The sequence below is a fragment of the Diadema antillarum genome, unplaced genomic scaffold, assembly GCF_040938485.1.
Source record: "Diadema antillarum isolate AM-2024a unplaced genomic scaffold, OU_Dant_1.0 seq00000089_RagTag, whole genome shotgun sequence".
Taxonomy (NCBI): domain Eukaryota; kingdom Metazoa; phylum Echinodermata; class Echinoidea; order Diadematoida; family Diadematidae; genus Diadema; species Diadema antillarum.
The window spans coordinates 949,054-976,021 of NW_027271179.1; the positions used below are offsets into that span (position 1 = coordinate 949,054).

A 26,968-nucleotide genomic window follows, 5' to 3' on the forward strand; every position below is an offset into this window, starting at 1 on the left:
GAGTCCATCAAATCACACGGCACTCTGAAAAGACTTGCGTTTGATAATCATCCGAAACTAGAAAATTGTAAGATACTTAAACTCAGTTGCGTTTAAACGCAATTCCTAAAAAGCAAATGCAAGTCCATCAAATCACAAGCAACGCTGTATTTAAAACGCAAGAGCGTTGAAGAAAAGACTTGTGGTTTTTGTACGAAACTAGAAACTGCGTTTAAACGCATAAAAATCTATATACGGAATTGTTATTGTTGAAAAGACTTGCATTATTTTTTATTTCGTAACGGAACTTTCGCCGTGACCGAACTTAGTCTGCACTAGCAGGGGAAAGACATCGCAACATTTACACGTTTCAAACTACCGAAACGCATGCTGCTTCACGAAATGTCAATGAAAAAATAGTAGCAAATTATTGTTACAGTTCACTATGCCGAAGTTAGTCCGACGAGGAAAAGAGATTTGTTTTTACGAAGGTTAGTAATCCGAAAGATGCCGTTTTTGGATTAACAAACTTTTCTTCTTCTTTTTATTTCAGACTGGCCCACGCCGTACAGAGCGGTAATTGTTGCAAATCGGAGCGCGAGAACAATTCATTTTCAGAGTGTGGTAATAGTAATTTAAGCAAAACAAATATGGCGACTTAGGGAAGGAAAATAACACATCCTATTTCAACTCAGAACGCACTGAAAAATTATCTCGACAGAATCATACGAATTCACACGCATATCTTCGCAGCAACGCACTTGAATTTAAATCGCAAAGTTGCATGCAATTTGGGGAATATGCTTTTGATTTTTCAAATCAAATTTAAAACGTACAGTGTCTAGAAACGGGCCCAGATTTCCGATCCCGTTCTCTCAAAATCTCTCTAGAGATTTGGGAATTGTGCGTTGCCGTTACTAATCCGCGCGAGATTTATGCATGAACTAAAACATAATTGTTGCTAATTTCAGTAGGTATGTTTTGGCGGCAAAAGGAGTAAGATTTGGGTAGCGATCCGCATCGTGATCTTACTCTGTATAGGGGAAATTAGTTTTCATTTATAAGTCGACAAAATGTCGACTTACGCGTAAGTCGACATTCGCGTAAGTCGACATGTTTATCTCAGTCCCGATTATGTCGACTTACGCGAGGTTGACTGTATTCTGAAAGAGCAGATTCTCAGCTGTAAAATGATGTATAACTCAAAACAGATGGACTATACTAACCTATGCAAATAATGAAAAGAACGTACACATTCTGGAAAAAGTGTTCACTGAGAAAAGAGGCTTTGAAGTTTAGGGTCTATTCAAGTATTCAATCTCACCAGACTGTGCTCTGTGCAATGAATGGAACAAAAAACAGGATGTAACTCTCTGTAGCAACCACAATGAGGGGATTATCAGATTAAGCTGAAATTTTTCCACACTCATTAAGCACATTCTATTCATGACTGATATCAACTTTGAATGCAGTAGTTCAATCCTTTCAAGTTATCAGAGCTGAAATTGAGGAGTGTGTACTGGGATTTTATGAAATGAAAAGGGGCCTAAGGGCCTTTGTCACACTATTCTACAACAAGAAGTTCGAGAAAAACTGCAGAAACACAACTTCCCAAGCATTTTATGATCCCAGACCTTACAACTATGTAGAAGAATAGCTCTTTCAGAAAATATAACAAACTAAAATTTGACTAAGTTGACCCATTTCACTTATTTTGACTCTTCATGTAAAATCAGGGTGTGCGACTTTTTGTTGGTTTTGTGATACATGGTCACAAATGTAGAGAAGCATAACTATGCAAGAGCACTACAGCACTCTGCACCCCCCCCCCCCACCCCATTTTGTCATTCATCTTGGAACACAACTACACTTCCATTGATGAAGCAGTGTTGATTGCTTGTTCTCTTATTTCACCCGACAGAAGTATCTCACTTACAGTTGGCTACACTAACTCAGTGCCCTGGATCAGACCGTTGCCTGTAAACAAGATGCAGAGAAATATGCGTCAATCCCCTTAAAGGGATAGTACAGTATTGGTGGAGATGAGAATTAGGCTATTAACTTTTTGGGAGATACCAAGAAAACACTTATGAAATAGTACAGAGCATACCATTTTAAGAGGAATTCAAAGTTTATTTAATGAAAATCGGGTTTGGAATGACTGAAACATCCAAAAACAAAGTAAAACAAAGCGATTGTAATAAAGTGTGGGTCCCACACTTATCAGAATTGCTCTATTTTGGATATCTCAGCCATTTCAAAACCAATTTTCATCAAATAAACGTTAAATTACTCATGGAATTACATGCTTTTTCATATTTCATAAGAGGTTTCTCATTATCTCGCCAAAAAATGTTAGAAACCCAAAATTAGGTCTCAACCAAAACTATACGATCCCTTTAACTCTCTTTGGCAGACAAAATTTGTCTGTAGAAAATATGACCAGATCATAAACACTGCAAGTAAATGCATAAATGTTCCACATAACAACATCATGTTGATGATATGACAATCTTAGTGGAAACTTACACGCTTTTTTTCAAGTACATAGAGGCATTGCCAAAGGCATGATACACTTAAAGGACAAGTTCACCTTCATTAACATAAGGATTGAGAAAATGCAACAATATTAGTAGAACACATCAGTGAAAGTTTGAGGAAAATTGGACAATCGATGCAAAAGTTATGAATTTTTTAAATTTTTGTGTTGGAACCGCTGGATGAGGAGACTACTACAGCTTGTGAGTCATATGCGTACAACAGTATAAAGAAAATATAAAAGAAAATTCAACATATTTTCACTTTTTTCGCATAATAAAAGAGCAATTGACTTGCCTCTTTCTAAAGGCAGGGGGAACAATATTACCCATAACATTTATCGGTAACGAGTCAGGGGAATGTGTACTTTTTTCAAAAGATGGAATTTTGTGAAATTCTCTTTATATTTTCCTTGTATTGTTGTACGCATGTGACATCTAAGTTATTCATACACTGCAGTAGTCTTCTCATCCAGCGGGTACTACACAAAAACTTCAAAAATTCATAACTTTTGAACAGATTGTCTGATTTTCCTCAAACTTTCAATGATATGTTCTACTAATATGGCTACATTCTCTCAATCCTTATGTTTATGAAGGTGAACTTGTCCTTTAACAAGGAGGGTTGTAATGTTCCTGTTATCACATTGTGCTTACATCAACATGCATTATGGTACACATGTAACTTTCTATAAGCATGTCTCATTTGAACTACAATATTATCGTGTCTTCCATCAGAGAGTGGGCGAAGGAGTCATGCAGATATGTAAATAATAAATGATACCAAATTCATTAAAACTACATAGCAGGCAATCTAGCCCAACTACATTTTTCATATGACTCATAAGAGTGCAAGGAATATTCAGGCATAATGGAGACATGAAGCCCCTTGACCCACTGTACTCACCTGGGGGCAGCCCTGATGATGTTATCTACTCTGAGGATCATCTCACCAGCCTCCGCTGCACTCAGTACGACCTGGCGTTTAACCTGGAAGGACTCTAGGACACCCAGCTCTGTGGTGTCTCCAATGGTACCATTGGTCATGTCTGCAGCATAAACAAAGAGAGAATGGTCTAAGTAGTTGAAAGTCTAAATCTAAACCACTTAGCATTTCCCCAAAGGCAAACTGAATAATCCATGGCTAAATAATTCAGACCATGGTCTAAACCACTGACTCAATGAACTGAAGCTAGCCAAAAATTTGAACCCTCAAAAGCTGAACTGACCATGTCCAGTACACCCCTAAACCCTAACCGGTATGATATCATATGATGCAGTTTATCAATGGATTAAATCTAGGTGACATTGGGGAATTGGGGCCAATGTGCTTCCACTCAGGTTTTGGAATAGGAAAAGAGATGTCCATACATAAGCACTGGCTGTTTAAATCTTCCTCAAACATCATGAATTGTATCTGTTACATCACCTGAAAGAAATTACACAGATGGAATGGATAAAACGGCTTGTATCTGTAAGCATGAACTTTCTCCGTCACAAAAACTTTCACATCCTTTCTTTTTTATTGAACAGTCTTATCAGTTGTGGAAACAAAAAATGTGTATGATTCATATGTAATCTAAAAAGGAAAAGATACATGAGCCTCGAATAAAATAATTTGAGGAATGACAGTGACATTAACATATGAATGGAATAACTAGCTGATCATAATTAGTACGCTTCACAACTGAATCACTCACTCAGCCCCATTTTGTAGTTGCCCTGGGTGTGTGCTGCCCTCAACTGTGACACCATCTCGGCACTGTCGTATCCTGCGTTGTCTGCAATGATGGTGGGCAGCTAAAATGGAAAAACAACAGGATAAACCACGAATTTTTTGAGTGGAAGTACTGCTCCAAGGAAAATAGCTCCAGTCACACTATGTGAAACTACGCATAGTTTCATTACATGGTATTTTGCTTCAGGTAGTTTGGGCAGTTCGACTACAAAATTCTGGAGAAGTTACCAGGGAAACTTCTTGCGAAACTTCAGTATACTTTGGAAAATTCTCACTTCACGCAAAAACACAAGAGTTTTTGTGTAATGTGACCATACATGACTGAAACTTAAAGGAGTTTGTCATATGATTATATCAATTTCATGTTATGTGTACACAACGTGGGGTTTGTTTGTTTGGTTTGTTTGTTGGGGGGGGGGGGCATTTGTATTTTTTCACATTCAAGGAAGGCGTGCATTTTTCGCCCATGTGGAGCATGTATGTTGCAGACCAAAACTATGGGTAGTTTTGCATCACTGAAACTATGCGTACTTTTGTCTGTATCGTGATTGCCTGTGCAAACTTCTGGAAGTTTATTAGCGAGAAGAAAACTAAGCATAGTTTTGTGCAGTGTTACTGTGGCTAATGAGTACGGAATCTTCCTTCTACTATCATCAGACAAATCAGGCAAATCACTCATTTGTAACTTCAGTATTTGCATCTTTAAAAGGGCTTAAAGGGGCTGTACAGTACTGGTTGAGGTGGGGATTCATGTTTTTTACATTCCTAAGTGAGATGATGAGAAACCTCTTATGAAATATGAAAGAGCATGTAATTTTAGGAAGGATTCAATGTTTATTTGATGAAAATTGGTTTTCAAATGGCTGAGATATCAAGAAATTGATAATAATAAAAGACTACAGGCCACGCCTTTAATTAGGATCTCTTTGTTTCACCTTGTGTTTGGATATCTCAGCCATTTCAAAACCGATTTTCATCAAATAAACTTTTGATACCTCTTACAATTGCATGCTCGTTGACATCTCATCGAGTGGTTTCTGAATATCTCGCAATATGTTAAAGCTAAATCCTCACCTCAACCAGAACTGTACACACCCTTTAACCTGATAGAATTAACCTGCACAAGATATTGATTATCAAGCAGATATCATTCTCCCGAAGTCTTCAAGAGTAAAAACAACACATGAAAGTTAGACATCTGGAAAAAGCAAACAAACACATGGACAGATTGACAAAACAACGTGATGCCACTCAAAAAAAAAAAAAAAAATGGAGCTCTGACATAGAGGCATGAAGAAAACATCATGCTAAATTTGCATCATATATAATTTACATCAAATTATCAATGTTTCTATAACCTGGAATCCAAAGTCAGCATTTTGTCAGAGTAGTGAAAATTCATGCTTTCGAGTCTGCCTAACTGGCGCAAAGAAAAAGAAAGGTCAATCTTATTTGTAGCTAGGACTTGGTCCTTGTGAAAAGAATCGTAAACATAAGATGTTATTTATGACATGAATTGTTGCAATACCTGCCGGAGAGCTTTTGCGAATGCCTCAATGGCAACAGACTCCTTGCCAGGAGTTCTGACTGCCAGCTGGCTGACAGCATTGGCCATCAACATCTCAGAGGCACCTAGGAAACAAAGAAATTAATTGGAGGATACGAATCACCATACAGGATACTGACCACTACATAGATTACTATTACCATTACCATTACCAAAGATTACCCTTGATAACCTATCACTTCCAAGTCATCTTCTGATGACAATTACCAAGAATTTAGACATCAACTTGATTCCAACCACATATGGTTTCGACTGGACTTCATACTGGTGGATGAAATATTGCACAGTTCACATCACTGATATTCAGATCCAGTAGGTCTTGAAGAGTTTGTATAATACAGCTGGGGATGTTAACATAATAAATGCAATGACACTTACAATGTCACTGAAATGTGAGCGTATTATATGAATAACTGAAAATCCATACAATTGTCGTCACACTACAGTAGGATGATACTTTAGGAAGGCAAAGTCTAATACTATTCCATCCTACTTGGAATGCTCAGTATGTGCAAAATATTAAAATGCATGCACATAGCCACACAATATCTTGACTTTATATCCCATACCTCCACCTGGAACAGTGCGAGTGGTTCTGACTGTCTGTGAGAGAACACAGAGGGCGTCATGGAGAGATCGTTCCACTTCGTCAAGAATCTGCTGGGTAGCACCTCGCAGCACAATGGTACACGCCTCTCCCAGGGGCACACCAGAGAACTTGATCAGCTTGTCTTCACCTGAGAGTCAAACAAACATGAGATAACAATCCTTACTTCAAACTCAGACATGATTTCTTGTGGCTCCTCTACTGAATCAAACCTCTTACAATGCTCTCAATACCAATGAAATACAAAATCAAACATATTAACACACATTAGCAACTTCATTTCAACGAATGAAATTTGAATACACTTATTTAAAGCTTGTACAAGATATTTTGAATTACTCTAATACATCACTGAGCTTAACATCATAAAAATTTGTACAGAATAAATTGCAAAATAGAGCTACTCCAGCCATAAGTACTTGCGGCATGGAGTCCTTGAATTGCTCACATTCTCTTCATATCTATGTATGTAATGAACCTGGCTATATATGCTTATCTCAAGTGAAGTTAAGATTTAAATCTCTGTGTGTCTGGAACTGTGAATGGCAGGAGCGATGGTATATAAATGCTTTCCAATATCACATTTTTCACCATTACAGTGGAGTTGACAATTGCAGTGTCAGAGTTGTCGCTATAAGAGATGACGAATCTATCCAATCTGTCAAGTTGTCGATAGATGTCAAAGCATTTAATGTGTAATTTGTGAACATACCAATCATGACCTCTTCAATGAGGTCACATCGTCCCAGTTTGACGAGGTCGGGTCGGTCAAAGGTTGAGACAATCTCGCCTCCTGTGACAAGAGCCAGACGTTCCACACCTTCAAAGTCTGCATGCTCGATGGCCATGACACCTGCATCGGCAAAGAGCTGCTCTGGGTAGTTGTAGATCAGTTGTCTGTGTGTGGGAGTGAAGGAAACATAGCAGGTCAGACAAAATGAAAGAACAGATGACGGACAGTAAGATATAATAGGCAAGCCAATTATAACTGAAGATGAGTTGGGAAAGATATCTGAATCTTAAAGGACAAGTCCACCTTCATAAACATGTGGATTGAGTGAATGCAGCAATATCAGTAGAACGCATCAGTGAAAGTTTGGGGAAAATCGGACAATCCGTTCAAAAGTTATGAATTTTAAAGTATATGCGTAGTCACTGCTGGATGAGAAGACTACCACAGTGTATGATGTCATATGCGTGCAACCATATAAAGAAAATAAAAAGAGAATTTCACAAAACTTTACTTTTTGAATAAAGTGTACATTTCTTCGACTTGTTACTGACATATGTTAAGGGTAATACTATTCCCCCTGCCATCTGGAAGAGAGAAGTCAAATGTTCTTTTGCTATGCGAGAAAAGTGAAAATATGTTGAATTTTCTTTATTCTTGCCTTATATCGTTGTACTCATGTGACATCACAAGCTATAGTAGTCTTCTCATCTAGCCTTGAGTGAGCAGAAACTTCAAAAATTCATAACTTTTAAACGCATTGTCCGATTTTCCTCAAACTCTCAATGATGTGTTCTACTAATATTGCTGCATTCACTCAACCAACATGTCTATGAAGGTGAACTTGTCCTTTAAGATATTCACATTTCGAACAGTGAGAACTGCAGCATTCCATCACAGATTTCAAAATTTAATACTCTACTGTGTTCTTGCACAAGCAGTGAGGTCTCTCCTACTTGTAGTTATATCAGTTGTGTGTATATCATTAAGGAACTTATCATTCACTAAGAGGTTGTAATTTCTTAATTCAAATAAAGCATGATTACTTTCACCATCCTTTCCCTGATATGATCTACAAATGGAAAAAAATAAATAAATGACAATAGCAAAATGTACAAACTTTGGCAGTAGACAAAGCACTTTTTTCCATCAATGCATGCTAAATCGGCATTTTTTTAATTTTATTGAATCTGTCTGCATTGGAATCCAGTTTCCATCACTCTGTATCTGTCTGTGTATCTCTCTCTCTCTCTCTCTCTCTCTCTCACTTTACTCTATAATAATCAATCTACATATCCTTGTATCTACCTGTGAACCTATTCATCTACAATATTTGCCTACTTGTCTGTCCGTCTGTCTGTCTGTCTGTCTGTCTGTCTGTCTGTCTGTCTGTCTGTCCCTCTCCCTTACCTGTTAATGAAGACATTGATGTCATGTTTGATGATCTTCTCCACTTTGTCTTTCATCTTCTCCTTTTCTGCCAATTCCAATTCAGCAATCTTGGCTGTGGAGTCCACCCTCACACGGGATCCAAACACCTGCATCATGACAACACATGTTGCCACAGGAATCAGTCAATGACAATTAACAATTCAAGTGACAAGCTGCAACAAGATAACTCATATGTAACATTTTGTGAGGACACATCTAGTTAAAACTAGAGTTTGCTTCACGAAGACAGCATGATTGCCTGAAAAGTGGCCCCTTACTCTTTTTCATATATGTTAATGATCTGTCAACCTATGTGGAAGATTGTAACATCTCTGTGTATGCGACAATACATTAGAACTATATGCAAACAGCAAGAACACAAATAGTGTGGTCAAAACATTGATTAGGAAGCGTAAAGTAGTGGATGTATGGCTGACTGACAACAAATTTGCACTGAATGCAAAGAAACATGAATTTCAGATGTTAGGTTCAAGAAAATGAATAGAAACTTTTGTTCCACATTCTGATATTGGACAAAAACAAGTCCAATGCTTACAAAAGTGCAAGTACTTGGGGGCCATGCTTGACAAAGATGATTGGTCTGTACAAACAGAATCTGTATTCAACAAGGTGACTGAGGATATTTATCTAATAAAGAGAATTATGCTCTTTATAAATCCATCATTCAATCTAAATTTGATTATTGTGATATCGTTAGGGGGACTTTTGGGATAGGGCTGAAGAATAGACTACAAAAACTACAGAATCGTGCCCTTCGAGCAGCTATGGAAGTAATGTGGGACTTCCCCTAAGGCATTTCATAATAAATTGATAATTGATAAATCTGAAATTGAAAGGAGAAAGCATACTCTTCACATCATGTATAGGATTGCACATGAAATGTTAAACCTTGTGTTATATGTAGTCATGTTAAATTCAAGAATGATAAGTACAATCTAAGACATCAACTGGACAATTTCCAAAAGTTCATGCAGAGTTTCAAAAGCCAAGCTTATTGTTTAGTGGGGTAAGAACTTGGAATAGCTTAACAAACGAGATTAAAGGACTTAGTTGGAACGATTTTAGGAGACAGGTGAATAATTTCAAAAGGTTGAACACCCTATCTAAGTTTAACAGATACTGGATTGTATGAAATAAGGGGGGGGGGCAGGGGTGATCAATCTTCAATAACTGATCTCAGTGTATATTACCATGATATTTTATGCTTTCTCTTTCTTTTTCGTAGTAACTTAATTTTGCACATATACATGCCGGTTTTCAGTTTTATACTTGTGTTATATAACATTTTACATGCATTTCAATTATGCAATAAGTGCATTGTGTTTCATACATGTGTTTTTAATTCACAGACTGGGTGAAGAAACAACCATTGGACGAGGTCGGTACCATGACAACATAAAATGAAATGAATGAATGAATAATGAATGAAAATGATACACCTGTATGACAGGTAAGTTACACATCTTGTTCAAATTACTCCAGTGTTCATCAACCCATTGAGGACGGCCTGATTTTGCTACAACACACATTTCCCATAGACACATGCCCTAGTATACTCCGGACTTGTCTTCAAGGGGTTAAACAACTCCTCTGTCTTTTTCACTTTCTCATTCACCATGCTGGGCTAATGATTAGAAAGCATCAATTTTGATACACACAGTGTACCATGTAAAAGCTATTAATTTAGCTGAATGATTCACAGAAGTACAAATTGTGAAACAATAATTACATGCAGCTGTTTGCCATGTTAATTATGGGCAGCCACAATGCTAAGTCTAGCCTCCTACCTTTACTTTCTATATTCATGACTGGTGACAACAGAATGATAACCTCTTCATAAGCTTTATCATCCAGAGCATTTGCTGTGTTCTCTTCAGAATTCACCACCACCACCACCACCACTACTACTACTTCTACTACTACTACTACTACCACCACCACCACCACCACCACCACCACCACCACCACCACCACCACCACCACCACTACTACTACTACTACTACTACTACTACTACTACTACTACTACTACTACTACTACTACTACTACTACTACTACTACTACTACTACTACTACTACTACTACTCCTACTACTACAACTACCACCACCACCACCACCACTACTACTACTACAGGGCTATGACACATGGTGCTACACAAACTGTCTCTATCTTCTCAGTTCACCATGCAAGAACCAACCTCTCAAACCACACGCACCTTGATCTTGTCGGTATCCATGGGAGTGTTTGCCACTAGGATGCGGGCATTCTCTACCCTCTTGGGCTGGTTCACTCCCACCTTCTTGTCCAGGAGGAAACCCTCATCCAGGTAGGAATCATTCATGTTTCCACCAAGCTTCTTGATGATCTGAATAGCATTCAAGTCTGTCTTGCCCTAAAAAGCAACAAATAAATAAATAGCAAAATAGAAAAAGAAAGATAAAAAGATTAAGAGCACTGATGATTCCATGACAGAAGTGATGATAAAGACCATTAAGGGGAGGAGATGAAGTAGTAAAAACAGATGTAGATCAACAAAAGAAACAAAAGAAAATCCACTGTCCCAGACAGACATTTAACAAAGCTTCAAGGTAAACATTTCCTTATTCATTCACCAATATACTATTATTTACCTCACTGTAAACATCAATTTTTTTGCGTGATTAATTTTTCGCGCTGAGCAGCTAAAAAACACATTTACAGTTCTTGAATTTGCGCAGTGCAATATTGTCAACCCATTCAAAATGTACAGAGAAAATTGTGATGACATTTTTGCACATTTTAGAACTTGAGCTGGCCAGAAGTAGCGTGAAATACGCAAAACATAATGTACCATGAACATTTCTGTATTTACAGTACTTATGCTTGTTATGCATAAAAAAAGAAGAAGAGGAAGAAGACAAATAATAACAACAATAAATAATCATAATAGGGGACTGTGGTATAGTGGATGAGACTCTCAACAAAGAAATGGAGGTCCAAAGTTTGAGCCCTGCCAAGTGTTTTTGTTTTTGGACAATATGTTATTACCCACAACATCTCTCTTGGCCACTATATAAAAGATGGGTACCTCATAATACCGAGGTAATAATACTGGCAGGGCCATCTTGAAGAACAGTGCTGGCATTGAAGAGAGTACCTTGAGTAAATAAGATTATACTATTACTTTAATTAGAAGACGGGTAACATTTATCAGGTACTGTATCCACGTCAACTGGGTGCTCAAAGCACAGTGTGATATACTGTATCAGCTGTTATTTTGGCGCGGGTTTAATTTTCGAGAATTTCGTGAATCACTGTGGTACCGCAAATTTAACAGCACATGAGAATGTCGCCACAGGCTGGGGTAATATTGCACATTACGCTGGCCTTGGTGTTAAATCACAAAAAAAAACATCTCGCAAAAATGTCTGTTTCCTCCTTATTCGCAAAAATATCTGTACGGGAAAATAGCAGCTTAAACGGTAGTTCATAGTTGAGTTACAAGAACAAAGAAAGTGCATGACATAGACTAAAAGCAGATGAAAACAAGAAGTGGAAGAGACATTTGTCTTGACTACCAAGTCCTTACCTTTAACCTGAGCACAGCATCCACACACAGAGTGGTGAACTTGTCCCTGTCCTGTGAGACAATCTTAGAGCTGAGTGTGGTGAAGGCAATCTTCATTAGGTCTTCTCTGAATCGCTGTGGATCCGCACTGCACGTCACATGACAAGAATGTTTGTTAAAAGTTTGTTAAACATGCATGTTCAAGAATGCTGCCTATGACAAAATGCACATTCAGGTTCTATGTTTGAGTCTCAATTTTGTGGAAAATGCACTCAGTGCAGTGGTCATGAAACACCACATTCACAAATCAATTGTCTGCATATGTGTAGAGTTGTAAAATTGATCAGAAAGACAGCATGTTATCATGATGTACGGATTTCAAACACAACGCAAGCTGCAATGCGTATACTTTATTAAGCAAAACTTGTGCAGCACCATTGAGCGACTGCAGTGTATTTATGATGGTAATTTTGTGATACAATTCTTGTTAGGGCACTGCACCCATGGGTCTGGGAGTGAAATAAACATCTCATCATATGATGGGGGGGGGGGGGGGGGGATACAATCTGACAGGCCAATATTTCAATATAACCATAAAATCAAAGATGACAGAGTTAATATGATCAATGGTCTTTTTGAACTGATTCTGTTCAGGCCTCCTTCTAAATATTTTGTTAATACTGAAAGCCAAAAACAAAATCTAATAGATATGATTCCACGTAAGTGCTGGAAAAAAACAAAAACAAAACAAAACAGAAACAGCATGTCATCACTCATCAAACATGCTCTCACTGGATGGGATATGATGCGGACAATGGGCGGCTGTCCTGATGACAGTACACATTTGTATCCATACCTGTGATCTTCAGAGGCCTTAGTGAGGGCAGCAACAGCCTCATCCACCGCCTTCCTCCAGCCACTGATGATGGTGTGGGGATGGATCTTCTGCCCTATCAGCTGCTCAGCCTCCTACAGTGAATCAGAGATGGGGAAAGAGAAAAGGATTAACTTTGCACCTTGTGGTCACAGGATGAACTCTGTGTCTCATGTTGTATAACACTTTACACTAATCCTGCAATCATCTGTGCATTCTGAATGAAGTAAGGATAAAAATCTGACTGATTTGAATGATATGAAATCATGTCAACTAACCTTGACAATGAAAGAGTGCTACAAGACTTTGTTGCCACCAAATTACATTTCTTCTTTTAACTTCGGAATATAAGGAAAATGGTTAGAAGCTTCTCCCAGGTCAGAGACTTACCTTCAAAAGTTCACAGGCTAGTACTGTCACTGATGTTGTACCATCACCAACTTCATCGTCCTGAACTTTGCTGATTTCTATGAACAAGCAGCAAAGGTCAAAGGTAAGTTTCTTGTTGCACACTTTTCCACACAACAGCACAGAAGTTACAAAGCAACATAGTAGTGCTTGCTTTATATGATTTCTCATATGGTAAATTGAACAGGTTCTAATCACTGTAGAAGATGATCCGGTTTCACCTTACTGGTGACATTTAATTCCTTATTGCTTTAAGGACAAGTTCAACTTCATATTCTGTGGATTGAGTGAATGCAGCAATACATGTATTAGTAAAATTTTTGAAGTTTCAGTGCCACCATTGCTGAATGAGAAGATTACTATAGTTTACGATGTCACATGCACAGAATGATATAAAGAAAATATAAGGAGAATTCCACAAAATTTTCCTTTTTTTGAAAAGTACACATTCCCTCAATTTGCTACTGACGTATGCAAGGGTAATATCATTTCCCCTGCCTTCTGAAAGAGTCAAGTCAAGTGCTCTTTTATTATGTGAGAAAAGTGAAAACATGTTGAAATTATCTTCATTTTCTTTCTATCCTTCTGCACATGTGACATGTAGGTCATAAACTGTAGTAGTACTCTCATCCAGCAGCGGCTGCACTGAAAATGAAAAAAATTCATAACTTTTGAACAGATTGTCCGATTTTCCTCAAACTTTCACTGATTTCACTAAAATTACTTTATAATAGTCTAGTGTTACCACAATTTGATTACTGTTCTGTTGTTTGGTCAAACAGATTTCAATCCCATACAACTATATACTTTATGAATATATACTTTATGCTGTATAAACTGTATATACTTTATAAATGCAATTATGTCGTTACTCATCATCACATGTATCTTGTTGATGTACGTTTATCGAAATTACTACAAATTTGCTTTGTTTATGCATTGAATATAATTTCTCCTGTTTATTTAATGGAAATGAAAATAAAGTTGAACTTGAACTTGAAACTAAGCCAGAAAAAAATTCAAGAGGGCAGCACGAATAATTTTGGACAAAACATATGACACACCGTCAGCTGATTTATTCAAAAGTCTTAAATGGATGACACTAGACAAACGTTTTGAGTTCAGTCGCGTTATGATGATATATAAATGCGTCCATAACTTAGCACCTTCGTACCTTCAGGTGCATTTAGTTAAGCCTAGTGATGTACAATTTGTACATGAACATCATACAAGGCTAATAAACAGTGGAAGTCTACGTGTGCCAAGATTTCGCTCTGATTGTCACAAGTGCAGCCCAATTGTATCTTCTCTACTTGAATGGAACAGGATTATTCAATTAGATCAGCTTCTTCCATATATTCATTTAAAAGATTGTTTAAGCAAAGTTGTTATTTGTAAGCAACAAACAAAATTTATTCTGGGCTAGCTTATCATTCCTGTTAATAGCGTTTTAATTGTTATTTCGACATTCTGGTGAACTCTTGCTGTGGCATGTACTTTTTTCATATTACTTTGCAATGTACAGTATGCTGGTATGTATCTACACTGTATATGTCATCTTCTGTAAATACGTTTTGCTATTTAATGTACATATGTTCATCAATATTATTCAGGGCTCCATGGAAGACCACTATTTATTGGTGAATGGGCTACCCTAACAAAAGATTAGAAATAAATAGATAAATAAATGTGTCCTACTGATACTGCTACATTTACTCACTCTACATGCAAAATACAGGTATGAAGGTGAACTTGTCCTTTAAGCTGAAGAAAGTTCTACTTTGACATAAAATTCTGATGCCTAGTGTCACTGTAACATAAAATAATGTGAAATACTGGACGCGCTGGTGAAAAAAAAGAATGTGAAAAACTGGATGCACCGATCTCTTGCAACAATAAAGCTCACTTCAACTACATATGTAAGGAGAAGAACAGTATCTCACTGCTTTATACAGTCCTTTGACTGTAATAGGGGAAATTTTCCTTTTGGATGACTTAGATTACAAGTTGTTTGAGATGTATTTTCCTATACCACTCATGCTTGGACATTACAGATGAATACAACTCTACACATTTGTAGTGTTTGCGATAGAAACCTAAAATAGTTCTGGCACCATTTCAAAAAGAAAACATTCATAACTTCATAAATAGGTTGTCTAGAAGACAAAATCTGACAGTATGATATAAATTTCAAGGAAAGTAAACAGTTCGCTGACATCCTGAGCACGAAAGTTCGAGCCCTCCAGTTATCTTACCAACAAGAATCTTGGCAGCTGGATTGTCGACACCAATAGACTTCAGGATAGTTGCACCATCATTTGTGACAGTCAGCGGTGCCATAGGACTGTTGCTCTGCAAAATTTTGTCCTACAAAAAACAGGAGCAGATACACTGTCTCTAAACACTTTTCAATGGTGTGCTTAATTCTCTCAAATATTCATGCAAAACTATAAAGACATAGATAGACTTAAAAAATTATTTTTTGTAATGAAAGACATGGATATATTGAGATTCATTACAGAGGCCAAGTGCTTCGTAAAAAAAGAAGTAGCTACAAATCACAAATCATACTCTTTTGATAGGCTTCCCACATGACAACTGAAAACTAAATTTCAGCATAATCTCAGCATATTTTCTCTGATGGTTTGATAAAATTTTATTTCTGTCATCAACACATGTTTTTGTTTTTGTTTTTTTTTTGTCTTGATTTATAAAATATGCTATATCTGTAAGATAATATACGTCAAAAAAAAAAATGACGATACATACAGGTACGTATAGATATTACTCACAAAACCTATATACATGTAAACGTGCCCATTTTCCTATTGGGTAACAAACTCAAAAGACACAAATCAATCCCATACAAATGATATTTCTTATCTGCATGAGGTGTTCAAGGAACAGGATATTGAAAACATATTGGAATGAAATGCAAACTGTAATCAGCCTAAACATGACAACAACAAAAAAATCCTCTGAATTTTTGTCTGTTTGTTTGTTTTAATGAGCAGGCACATTTAAAAGAAAACACAGTAGCATACCATTCCTTTGGGGCCCAAGGTACTCTTGATCAGGTCTCCAATTGCAATTGCCCCTATGAAAGAGGACATGCGGGCAAGCTCTGCCTTCTCCTCCTCTGCATTCTGCTTGAGAATCTGGACCGGTTGCAGTGAGACCTAAACCAGACATCAATGGTGACAAATTTTTAATTTGACTATTACAATATGCACATGCTACTGTATCTTTTTAATACAATACCACTTGATTTATGATCAGTTTAATGTTAAATTAAATAATTTCAGTTTTTGTTTTCTTTCTTACATCATGTGTTATTTAAAGCAATTACAGTATATCTGCTATTTTTCACAAAATTATCCCCATTTATTGCATTATTTTCGTTTTATGATATGACTTTACTTTAGTGACTTTTATGACTTATGATTTTTTCTTACAATTTTACAGGCCACCATATGTCATTGTAGGGTCATAAAAAAGAAATTGAATACAATCTGATGATATTTAATACCGGTAGTGGTTGCCGAAACAACAGTGAAAAGACTAGTAGTGGCAATGTACAGTATGTGTACCAAAGATAGTAGAGATAACAAGATAGGAAGGCACGTGATAAAAATGGACACAAAATGGCTACCCTACTTGACGATACAAAAGAGAGCTAAGTACAAACTCAGTACACGTGACCCAGGAACATCATTCATTTCCAAAGGTAGTGTTATCTTTATTATCTTAAAAAGATTTAAAAATTATAGTCGTAGCTTCTTTTCGATTAAGGGGATTATTTCGAAGAAGAGATTTGAAAGTAATAAGGATTATTTTGTGGAGGTAAAAATTTGGCAACAACATGATCTCACAATCAAAGACGCTTGGTAAACAACATCTTCATAGACAGCGTGTCTCAGGCAAAGACACAAATCACCTGAGACGCGCTGTCTTTGAAGTTAACTGAGTGGTCTCAGGTGATGTGTGTAATACGCATGAGGACCACACGCTGTCCATTTGTTTAGTACAGGATTAGCGCGCACTTTCTTGTCTTATTAGTTAAGCGTCTTTGATGTGTACTGTATGATGTCACTGACATTGTAGAACATGGCTAGTGCAGCGATGGCTCTTGTCTTTGTGCCAAGATCAAATTCATTCAGTAAAAAGAAAGGCTAGAAAAGTTGATATAGAGGGCTTCAGTAGGATTAAAGAGGGCTAGAGTTGACACTTGTGGCACCAATGAAGAAAACAAGAAAATACACAGCTGTAACGCTGTTGTGACATGATTCAGCCAAGACAATTTGTCATTGCCTGTGCGCAAGGCATGGCAGTGTCGCTTGGAATTACATGCAGGCCTACAGGATGTGTAGCCTGACCAGATGCTGTGCATCTGAGAAGGACCTGTGCACTTTCAAGACACTTCAATGAGACACATTAGTCGAGGGGAGGGACATTATGTCATTTTGATTTAGGAAGTCTTTCGAAGAATAAAAGGGAGAAAGAAAAGAAAGAACAAAGGAAAATAAGGAAAGAAAGAAGGATGAAAAATGCTATGCTGCCAAAATCAGCCCCGCCGCTGTATCAATCACGTGTAAACGCCGTCTGCTGGGGCCATCATGGGATATGGGCCTGCAGGCCCGTAGCCAGGGGGGTGCGTCGGGTGCGTACGCACCCCCCCCCCCCCCTCCCAAATTCTGAAAGGTCCACTTTTTCATAATAACGGTTTTTAGCAATTCTCAAGATAACAATCCAAATAAATATAAAGACACATTATATGCTACGTAAATGTGGAAGAGTACGTTTAACAATGTTAAAAATAATTGCACGAAACCCTTTTGTTGTATGAACCATCGGATCGTCCCCATGCACACAAACACAAATGTTATGTATCAATTTGTGCGAGTTATTATTATATTGGCACTGCATGCCATGGCCCTTGGCGCGTGTGACCGGTGTTTTTTTTTTCCACTGGCCGCCCGAGTACGTGCGATTCGTGGGTGACATTGAGGTTGACACTTGAATTTTTTCACAGGAACAGAGGTAAGTGGATGAAAATCTAATAGCCTCAAGTTTACATATATGATAAAAATTAAAGAAATTTCCTCGAAATTACTATAATCGAAAACCTGAGACATTTTATATCTACGTCTCACAAAGATATAGTACATGTATATATAAGTACATGTTGGCATGATAATGCCTGGGGATAGATTATTATGTCAACTATTTTCCATTATGAATGCATGCTCCAATCAAATTGTGAAAAGGTGGTCATGAATTAGCATTTCTTACGAACGATCAGGAGAGACAAAACAAAATGCAAGGCCTGTCTTACTCCAGTTCTCTTGTAACACTCATTGGGCCATTATGCATGCCTAACGAATTATAATAGCTGCTTTTTCTAGCCCTTTTGCTAGTACCAACATTCGAGAAAAGATCATCTATCAAGTAACTGTACAATCTCCGTGCATAATCTAATGCTTTTAAACACACTTGCCTACTCGCCTTCAGCTGGCATTTGCTTACGGTTCCAACAAAAGAATTCACCCGACCCGTAAGAGGGTATGAGAGAGAATGGAAAGTGCTGAGCTATGAAGTAAAATGGTAAAGTAAAAAGTTTGTCAGATAGTATTACAAAAGAAACTCAATCTTTTTTGTTTGTTTATTTTATCATTATTTACTTATCTCTCTTCTAACTTAAAGGTAGTGGATCTCTTTGCAGCCAAAATTCGAAAATGCCTAGAGACTGCTAGTAACCAAATATGCTACTATAATTTAATAAATAAGAAATAACCATTCCAGTATGTATCTTAGTGTGCACAGTAAGACAGATCAAATCAAATAGGAAAACATCTGAGCACTAAGCCTGAGGTCTGAATTTGCACTCAACTTCTTCCAATGGCTAACGGATGTTTAATTTTTGAATTTCACTGACCTCCAAATTTCACAAAGAAAACCTTCTTAGCATGATGGTTAATATGACATTTGACTGATATTGGAGATGTTTGCGAATCGGATCTACTACCTTTAATATTAATAAATCTAAAATGATTATTTGAAAGTTCGGAAATGCTGGAAATATCCTACCACAAGGAGGCAAAATATAAATGGTTCACATTTACAATTCATTTTGTTTTAAAAATTTTCTTATTTATTTTCGTTTTTGACAAACTCGCATACCAACGGCTGATATACTGTATAGTAAAGTGAATGTTTCATCTTCCAAACAGCATCCAATGGGATGGAAAACTCCAACTGAAAGGTGGACACCGTGACCATACTCGCTAAAGAAAACGCGTAATAGGGGTCGTTTTTTCTCACGGATTAGATGGAAAGTGTGATGTACGAGCGTATATAATCAAAGGGTATCAAAAAGGCCGAAATTTGGGAAAATGGTATATTGTTCAATCATGATGAAGTACTTCTTTAGGGTGCAGGAAACATTTAAGGAATACTTTTTTTTTATGGCCCGAAAAAATCATATGATCATTACTCGTTTAGGGGCCATTTTGAGTCCATGTATGAGCATGGTGTCCACCTTTTAATTGTCGCTACCCCTCCCGGGACAGTATCAAAGGACCGTTTTGTTAATTAACGCAATCCCCCCTTCCTTTAAAAATCCTGGCTTCAGGCCTGCTAACGCGGGTATACAATAGAAAAAATAAAAGTTAAAACAACACCAGGAAAATCACTATTCTCAATTTTGCGGCGCGCTACGCGCGCAGAGTCTCGAACACAATTAAACTTTGCAACTTCCTGGCAAAATGAGTTTTTACTATTTCCTAGACGAAATACCGTAACGCGATTGCATGCAACAGACAAAAATACAAATTTCCTCGAGACTCTAAAACGTCATTAAAACAGTCACAATTCACAATTTGCGGCGCGACGCGCTTCGCGCGCAAATTCTTATACAACTTTTGTAGTTCGGTCGTCCAAAGAATATATATATATATATATATATAGTGTGTGTGTGTGCGTGTGTGTGTGTGTGTGTGTCATCATTGGTATTGGTACCGAAGGTCCGTTTTTTTAGTGACCGCACCCCCCCTTGAAAAATCCTGGCTACGGGCCTGGCCTGGGCAGGTTACATTTACACATAACAGACAGGCGCAGGCAGTGAGTGGTACAGCCATGGAGCCTATTTCACGAGTAGGTATGCACGCGCATGCAGAGTTACCAAACATAGTTAATTTTATATAATGATAGTCATACTTGTCACGTAATTCATACAAAATCCATGTAATGGCACGCAGTCACCAAGAGAAAGGCCGTTAAGGCATTACGAGATTTACGTTGGTAGTATTATTACAAACAATTTTCACAACACTAAAGCTGAGCGCGAACGGTAGTGGTGGTATATCTCGGGTGTGAGAAGACAGATGTGGGCTGGCTGGATCTGGAGGTAACCCCGGCGCGGAGCGCTGCGACTCAGTATGAGTTGGGGTCGCTGGTGCGGTTAGATCTGGACACGCTGGAGGCTGATTATGTTTCTGTTCCGGTTCCGTTGGTATATAATGTATTCAGAATTCTGCAAGTTTCGGCAAGTGTTTTAATCAGGGGATGAACCTTTTGGACTAGACCTAGAACCACCTTTTACGTCTATCTCAGCTGACGAAACTAGGAATGAACCAGCAAACAAGCCACCTTGAACTGTAACATCAATAACTGGTGAGTCGCCACCTTCCCTAAGTCGCCACTCACTTGGCCTTGCCTGATGTGATCCGTCCAATTTGAAATATCCCCACTGCTACAGGATCTATTTTGTCCAGCAGTAAAAGGTTAGGATATTTTCTTCAGCGGGCGTTAGGTATTTTCAAACATACTGCAGGAAAATACCTGCATGGAACTACGGAAAGTTCGACTTGTGCGTGCGTACCTTGCATTGTCAGTGAAATCGGTAAGGGCGACGATACGTGGGGGACCCTATTGTCGAGTTGTTTTATCCAAAACCAGACATATGCTTACAATTTTTTTTGGAATATTACATTTTAGGATATGTAGATGAGGCTTGTACCATTTTTATTTTAGGGATGGGATTAACTTACAGAATAAAGAGGGGTGGTGTCTCAACCTACAACCCACTATGGGAATACTGCGACTCACCCTAGAACTGGCGAAATGTACGCATATAGATTTATACGTGATTTATTCTGCGTTGCATGATGTGCACGGTGCTGGATTTGCCAAGTGTTGCATCTATTGTTAAACTTTGTTTTGAGTGCATTTTTTTGTGAGCATGAAGTGTTCAGATAATTGAATGAATATTAAACCAAAATTATGACCAAACTGAAGACTTACCACAAAATCTAGAAATCAATATAAACTTATTTTATTATTACTGTAGAAAGCCTGCACTATGTTTTTTTTTTTTTTTTTTTTAAGGTGATGTGCAATTATTCTAATAAAGGTAATTTGCTATTGATAGAGTGTATTTGTGATTTTGTAACATAATTGAGTTACTATGAGTTACCTGTGTGTGTGTGTGTGTGTGTTCACAGTGGGGTTTTTTTTTGTTTTTTTTTAAAGAATGATTTCATTCTAGATTTGTATTATGGTTTTCGTTTGTTTGTCAATATTTTCTTGTGAAGTGGGATTGATTCATAATCGAGCTACTTATGTTGAAGACAATTGGATTTGTTTGTGTTTTGAATTGAATAATGTATTTTTTTTTTCATGTTACACCCAGAATGGGTTGATTCATGATTGATTTGAATGATGGATAACTACTTCCGAACGTGAAAGCAAACATCCCTATTTATTTTAGCATCACTGAGCCGATTGATACCGTCAATCATTTGCAAATGTAAAAGCAACAATCTGTTATCTATTTTAGCATCGTATGGAGCAGAATATTACCGTCATTCATTTCCAAATTTAAAAGCAAACATCCGACAGTTGTTTTATTACCATACGGGGCCGAATGTTACTGCTGTCCACTTCCGAAAGTGAAATGAATCATCTCACAATTATTTTAGCATCGTACGGAGCCGAATGTTACTGTTTTTCATTTTTGAACATCAAGCAGACATCAGACATTTATTTTACCATCAAACGCCTCTGAATGTTACTGTTATTCATTTCAAAATGTAATTGCAAATATGCGACATTTATTTTAGCATTGCATGGAGCAGAATATTACTGCTATTCACTTCCAAACGTAAAAGCTATCATCTGACATATATTTTGGCATCTTCCGGAGCCGAATGTTATTGCTATTTAATTTTGAACGTGAAAGCAAACATCCGGCATTTATTTTATCATCGGACGGATTTGAATATTATTGCTAAATTCATTTCCAAACGTCAAAGCAAACATTCAACATTTATTTTGGCATCTTCCGAAGCAGAATGTTATTGCTACTTACTTTCGAACATAAAAGCAAACATCTGGCATTTATTTAATCATTGTACAGAGTTGAATATTATCATTATTCATTTCCAAATGTCAAAGCAAACATTCAACATTTATTTCAGCATCTTCCGGAGCTGAATGTTATTGCGATTTACTTTCTAACGTAAAAGCAAACATCTGGCATGTATTCAATCATCATACGGAGTTGAATATCATTATTATTCATTTCCGAACGTCAAAGCAATTATTCGACATTTATTTCAGCATCTTCCGGAGCCGAATGTTTAATATCCTTATTCATTTACGAATGCAAAATCAAATATCTGACATAAATTTTAGCACCGAACAGAGCTCAATCTTACCATTATTCATTTCCATTTCAAAAAGTATAAGCAAACACCTGACATTTATTTAATAATCGTACGGAGTTGATTATCATTCATTTCCGAACGTCAAAGCAAACCTTCAACATTTATTTCAGCATCTTCCCGAGCCAAATGTTATCCTATTTCATTTCCGACACAAAATCAAATATCTGACATTAATTTTAGCACCGAACGGAACTGAATCTTACCGTTATTCATTTCCATTTCAAAAAGTATAAGCAAACATCTGACATTTATTTAATAATCGTACAGAGTTGGGCAATTGTGCACTTTACGGCCCTATATTATCGGTACGTCATTCGCCATGTGCTAAGGTGATATCCCATAAACCATTCCGCACTGAGTAGCTGGCAAGCTTCTCTTGCTGTATGGAACGCCGTTTGACAAGTTATATAAGGTCACTAAAAGCCCGCCTCAAGGCGCTTCTGCGGAGCTAGCTGATCGCGCAAACCAACCACGGGGCCATGCGGGCGAGGCTTGCGCTAGTGTGTGTGTGTGTGTGTCCATGTAGTGGTTGCCCGTAAATTGGTAGCTATACACACTTCGCACGGCGTCTGGTAGACTGTGTAGTCGAAATAAACACTAACAGACTGATGAATTGAGATAAGATTTTTTTTTATATCATTATTTTCCAGAATAATTCCGCCAAGGCCGCAGCGGACATATGCCCTCCGCAATAGGTTTAATTAGTGATACCCTGCTTAATATATCACGCAAAATTCATTCATTTAAAATCATGATTGAAGCACGGAAGTTTACCACTCGTTGCGTTCCAGTTGTGTGCCAATCAATGCACAACTCGTGCTCGATGACGCCGCGCCGCACAGGCAGCAGGGAAGGGCGTTGGAGCAACCATGTGGCATACCGTAAGATCTTTCATCACGCACACGCACGTTTGACACATTCACACACACTGCATGCATCCCAACACGAAATCTCACACACATGTACACAGTACAGTGCCGGAAGACCCGCTGTCGAACCGCGGTGCCTGATAGGAACTCGAATTCGCACGCACTGCTCGATTAGGGTAAAATCTCGCACCGATAATATAGGGCCGTAAAGTGCACAATTGCCCAGAGTTGAATATTATTATCATCATTCATTTCCAAACGTCAAAGCAAACCTTCGACATTTATTTCAGCATCTTCCGGAACCGAATGTTATCCTTTTTCGTTTTCGAACACAAAATCAAATATCTCACATTAATTTTAGCACCGTACGGAGATGAATCTTGGTTTACTGTTTTTCATTTCCAAAAGTATAAGCAAACATCCGACATTGTTTTAGTGTCGTAAGGAGTCGAATATTACCATATAATTTAACTAACAACTGTTAGAGTGTAGATGGCCACTCAACAATTGCGCTCTGTTATTACTAGTGTTTAATGTTGAGTCGCCGACCCGGTACATGGCGGTAGTTAGTAACCCCCACCATGCCCACCTACGACTCTTCGTGAGTCTTAGTCTTACTCGTACCGTAATTTACACTAACTTGCACACTATCGTGTGACTCGAGTTGTGGCTATCGGGAAGAAATATGTTTATATTGAGGCAATTGGTTTTTGTGGTAAGAGGAAATTTAATTGGGGTTAATCGGCACATTGATTCAAGGTCGTAGGGTGGCGACTACGACGAGTACGACTCGACAGTTACTGACGTTATTGGGGAGAGTCGTTAGGTATAGATAGGGTCTATAGGCATGGGCGTCAACATGGCACTGCAAAAACTACAGTTAATGGGACCATGTACCGGCGTTCATGTTTTCGTCGTCAAGCAATCAGGTACATTTAGGAATGGATGAAATCCCTTGTAAGTCAAAACAAGAACCGAATACAAGACACATATTTCCCTTCGAGATATTCTGTATGAAACAGATATTATAAAATCTGATTAAAAAAGGAATAATAATTACCATTTTGACGAAATTTGATGCTGGCCGTGCTCTCTCCTGTCCAACAAAAATGCACACAATCTGCTTACCACGAGGAAATGGTGACGGTGGGCCGATAGATGGCGTGTGATTTTCCTTCCCGATCAATGAGTCAGATGAGCCAGAGGTATGATTATAGAACAGTCTGGAAGGACTGTGTGACTGTACGCAGTTTGTGTATTCGGACTTGTCTTCATTACTTTGCGAGATATCTCTGATGTTTTGGATGTAGTAGACAAAATGCATCATGGCTTATTTCACTCAATATCAAGTACAGTGTACCACCGTACCAGATTTACTAAGACTTTTTGTAACATGATAATTATTTAAAGAATTTAAAAGCAGAAACAGATAGACTGTACTGATATATCCATTTTTATCAATTTACGATAGAAAAATACATTTTGATAATGTTAATACATATATTTTTGAAGATACTTTATTTCTTTATTTTGTTATGATTTTTTCTCTATTTGATGATGACCTTACATTAAAAAATATAAAAATGCCATTTATCTGCTTCTGCATTAAAACTCTTCATATCATGTTGTGTCAAAATAAATTCTGTGCGAATTTCCTATAACAGAATTCTTTGTTACACAGTGCACTCCCGCTATAATGTACATGGCTTTAACAAAATTTCAGTTGTAACGAAATAAAAATTCAGTCCGCAACATTATCGGCTCTTTGTATTCTTATTTATTTGTTCATTTATAACAAAATTTCGATTATTGATTATAACGAAAGAAAATTGCCAGTCCCGAGGACTTCGTTTCAACAGGAGTCCACTGTACATTTTTTTTTTTTTTTGCCGATGTTCTCCCAGAATGTTTTGGAATATTGGCTTTGGTAATGGGACAATACACTAGTCAATCTTCAAAAGAAGACTCAATACTCACTTACCCTTAATTCACAAATCCCAAACACAAAGGGTCTACATTTGATCTCATCTGCAACATTCCGTTTTACTTCAGGTAACCCTCTGCACACAGACAGGAGCTGGGATTGCCAATCATAAACTCTGCAGGGTGTTGTTTCAACCCGAAAGGCAATGACTCAATTCCTTTCCAGATTCACTTTGGCTGCACTTAAGACTTTACATGTAACATGATATTCCATTGTTCTATATTCAAAGATTCTGAAGAAAAAAATCAGAATATTATAGCTGTATGTGTACAAGGCTCGATATTAGTGGTGGCCCTGGGCCTCCAAAAAATGTGTAGATTGTCTTTATGTATTTTCCCTATACTCAGAATAAGAGGCGAGTTACCACTTGCAGCTCAGTGCTTCATAATACATTGTAGCACATATTTCAGCAGATGTCGCTACCAGGGGTTGCAAAGTCTTCATGGCCAAACTCAGTCTAACAGCCAAATTAAAACACTCAAACACGCACACACACACACACAATTTTTTAAACCTTTAATCTAACTTTTATAGTTCAAAGGGTAGATACACATGTACTGCACAATGTATACTTAAATGTTACATATAATTTGACAAATATGTGGTGTTATGGAAAATTATGTGTATGCCTCATTACCAAATGTGACCCTGCACCTCATAGCAAACAAAAAGTCGCCAGACATGAATTTTTAGTTAAGACCATGTTCTGAAAGAGCAGACTTTAAGCTTTAAAATGATGTATGACTCAAATCAAATGGACTCTCCTAACCTATCTAAATATTGGAAAGAAACCACAAACTCAGGAAAAGTGTGAACTGAGAAAACAGGCTCTGAAGTACAACAGTGTCTATTCAAGCGCTTAACCTTTACCAAACCGTGCTGGCTGTGCGATGAATGGGACAAAAAAACAGGAAGTAAACCACCAGAGTAACAACAATGAAGGGATTAT

The 26,968-nt window shown here is 37.6% G+C and overlaps 1 protein-coding gene across 1 annotated transcript; it reads right to left on the minus strand.

Moving 5' to 3' along the window:
* Positions 1-3,419: 3,419 nt before the first annotated feature.
* Positions 3,420-25,154, minus strand: LOC139726534 (T-complex protein 1 subunit beta-like). Its single transcript, XM_071637517.1, has 13 exons — positions 25,096-25,154; positions 16,486-16,620; positions 15,697-15,808; positions 13,424-13,500; positions 13,016-13,128; positions 12,181-12,307; positions 10,828-11,004; positions 8,569-8,696; positions 7,141-7,325; positions 6,391-6,558; positions 5,783-5,886; positions 4,217-4,316; positions 3,420-3,565 (listed from the first exon to the last, which is right to left on the minus strand). The coding sequence occupies exons 1-13, from the start codon at positions 25,096-25,098 to the stop codon at positions 3,420-3,422; spliced, it is 1,575 nt and encodes a 524-aa protein (XP_071493618.1). The 5' UTR covers positions 25,099-25,154.
* Between the last annotated feature and the right edge of the window lie 1,814 nt (positions 25,155-26,968).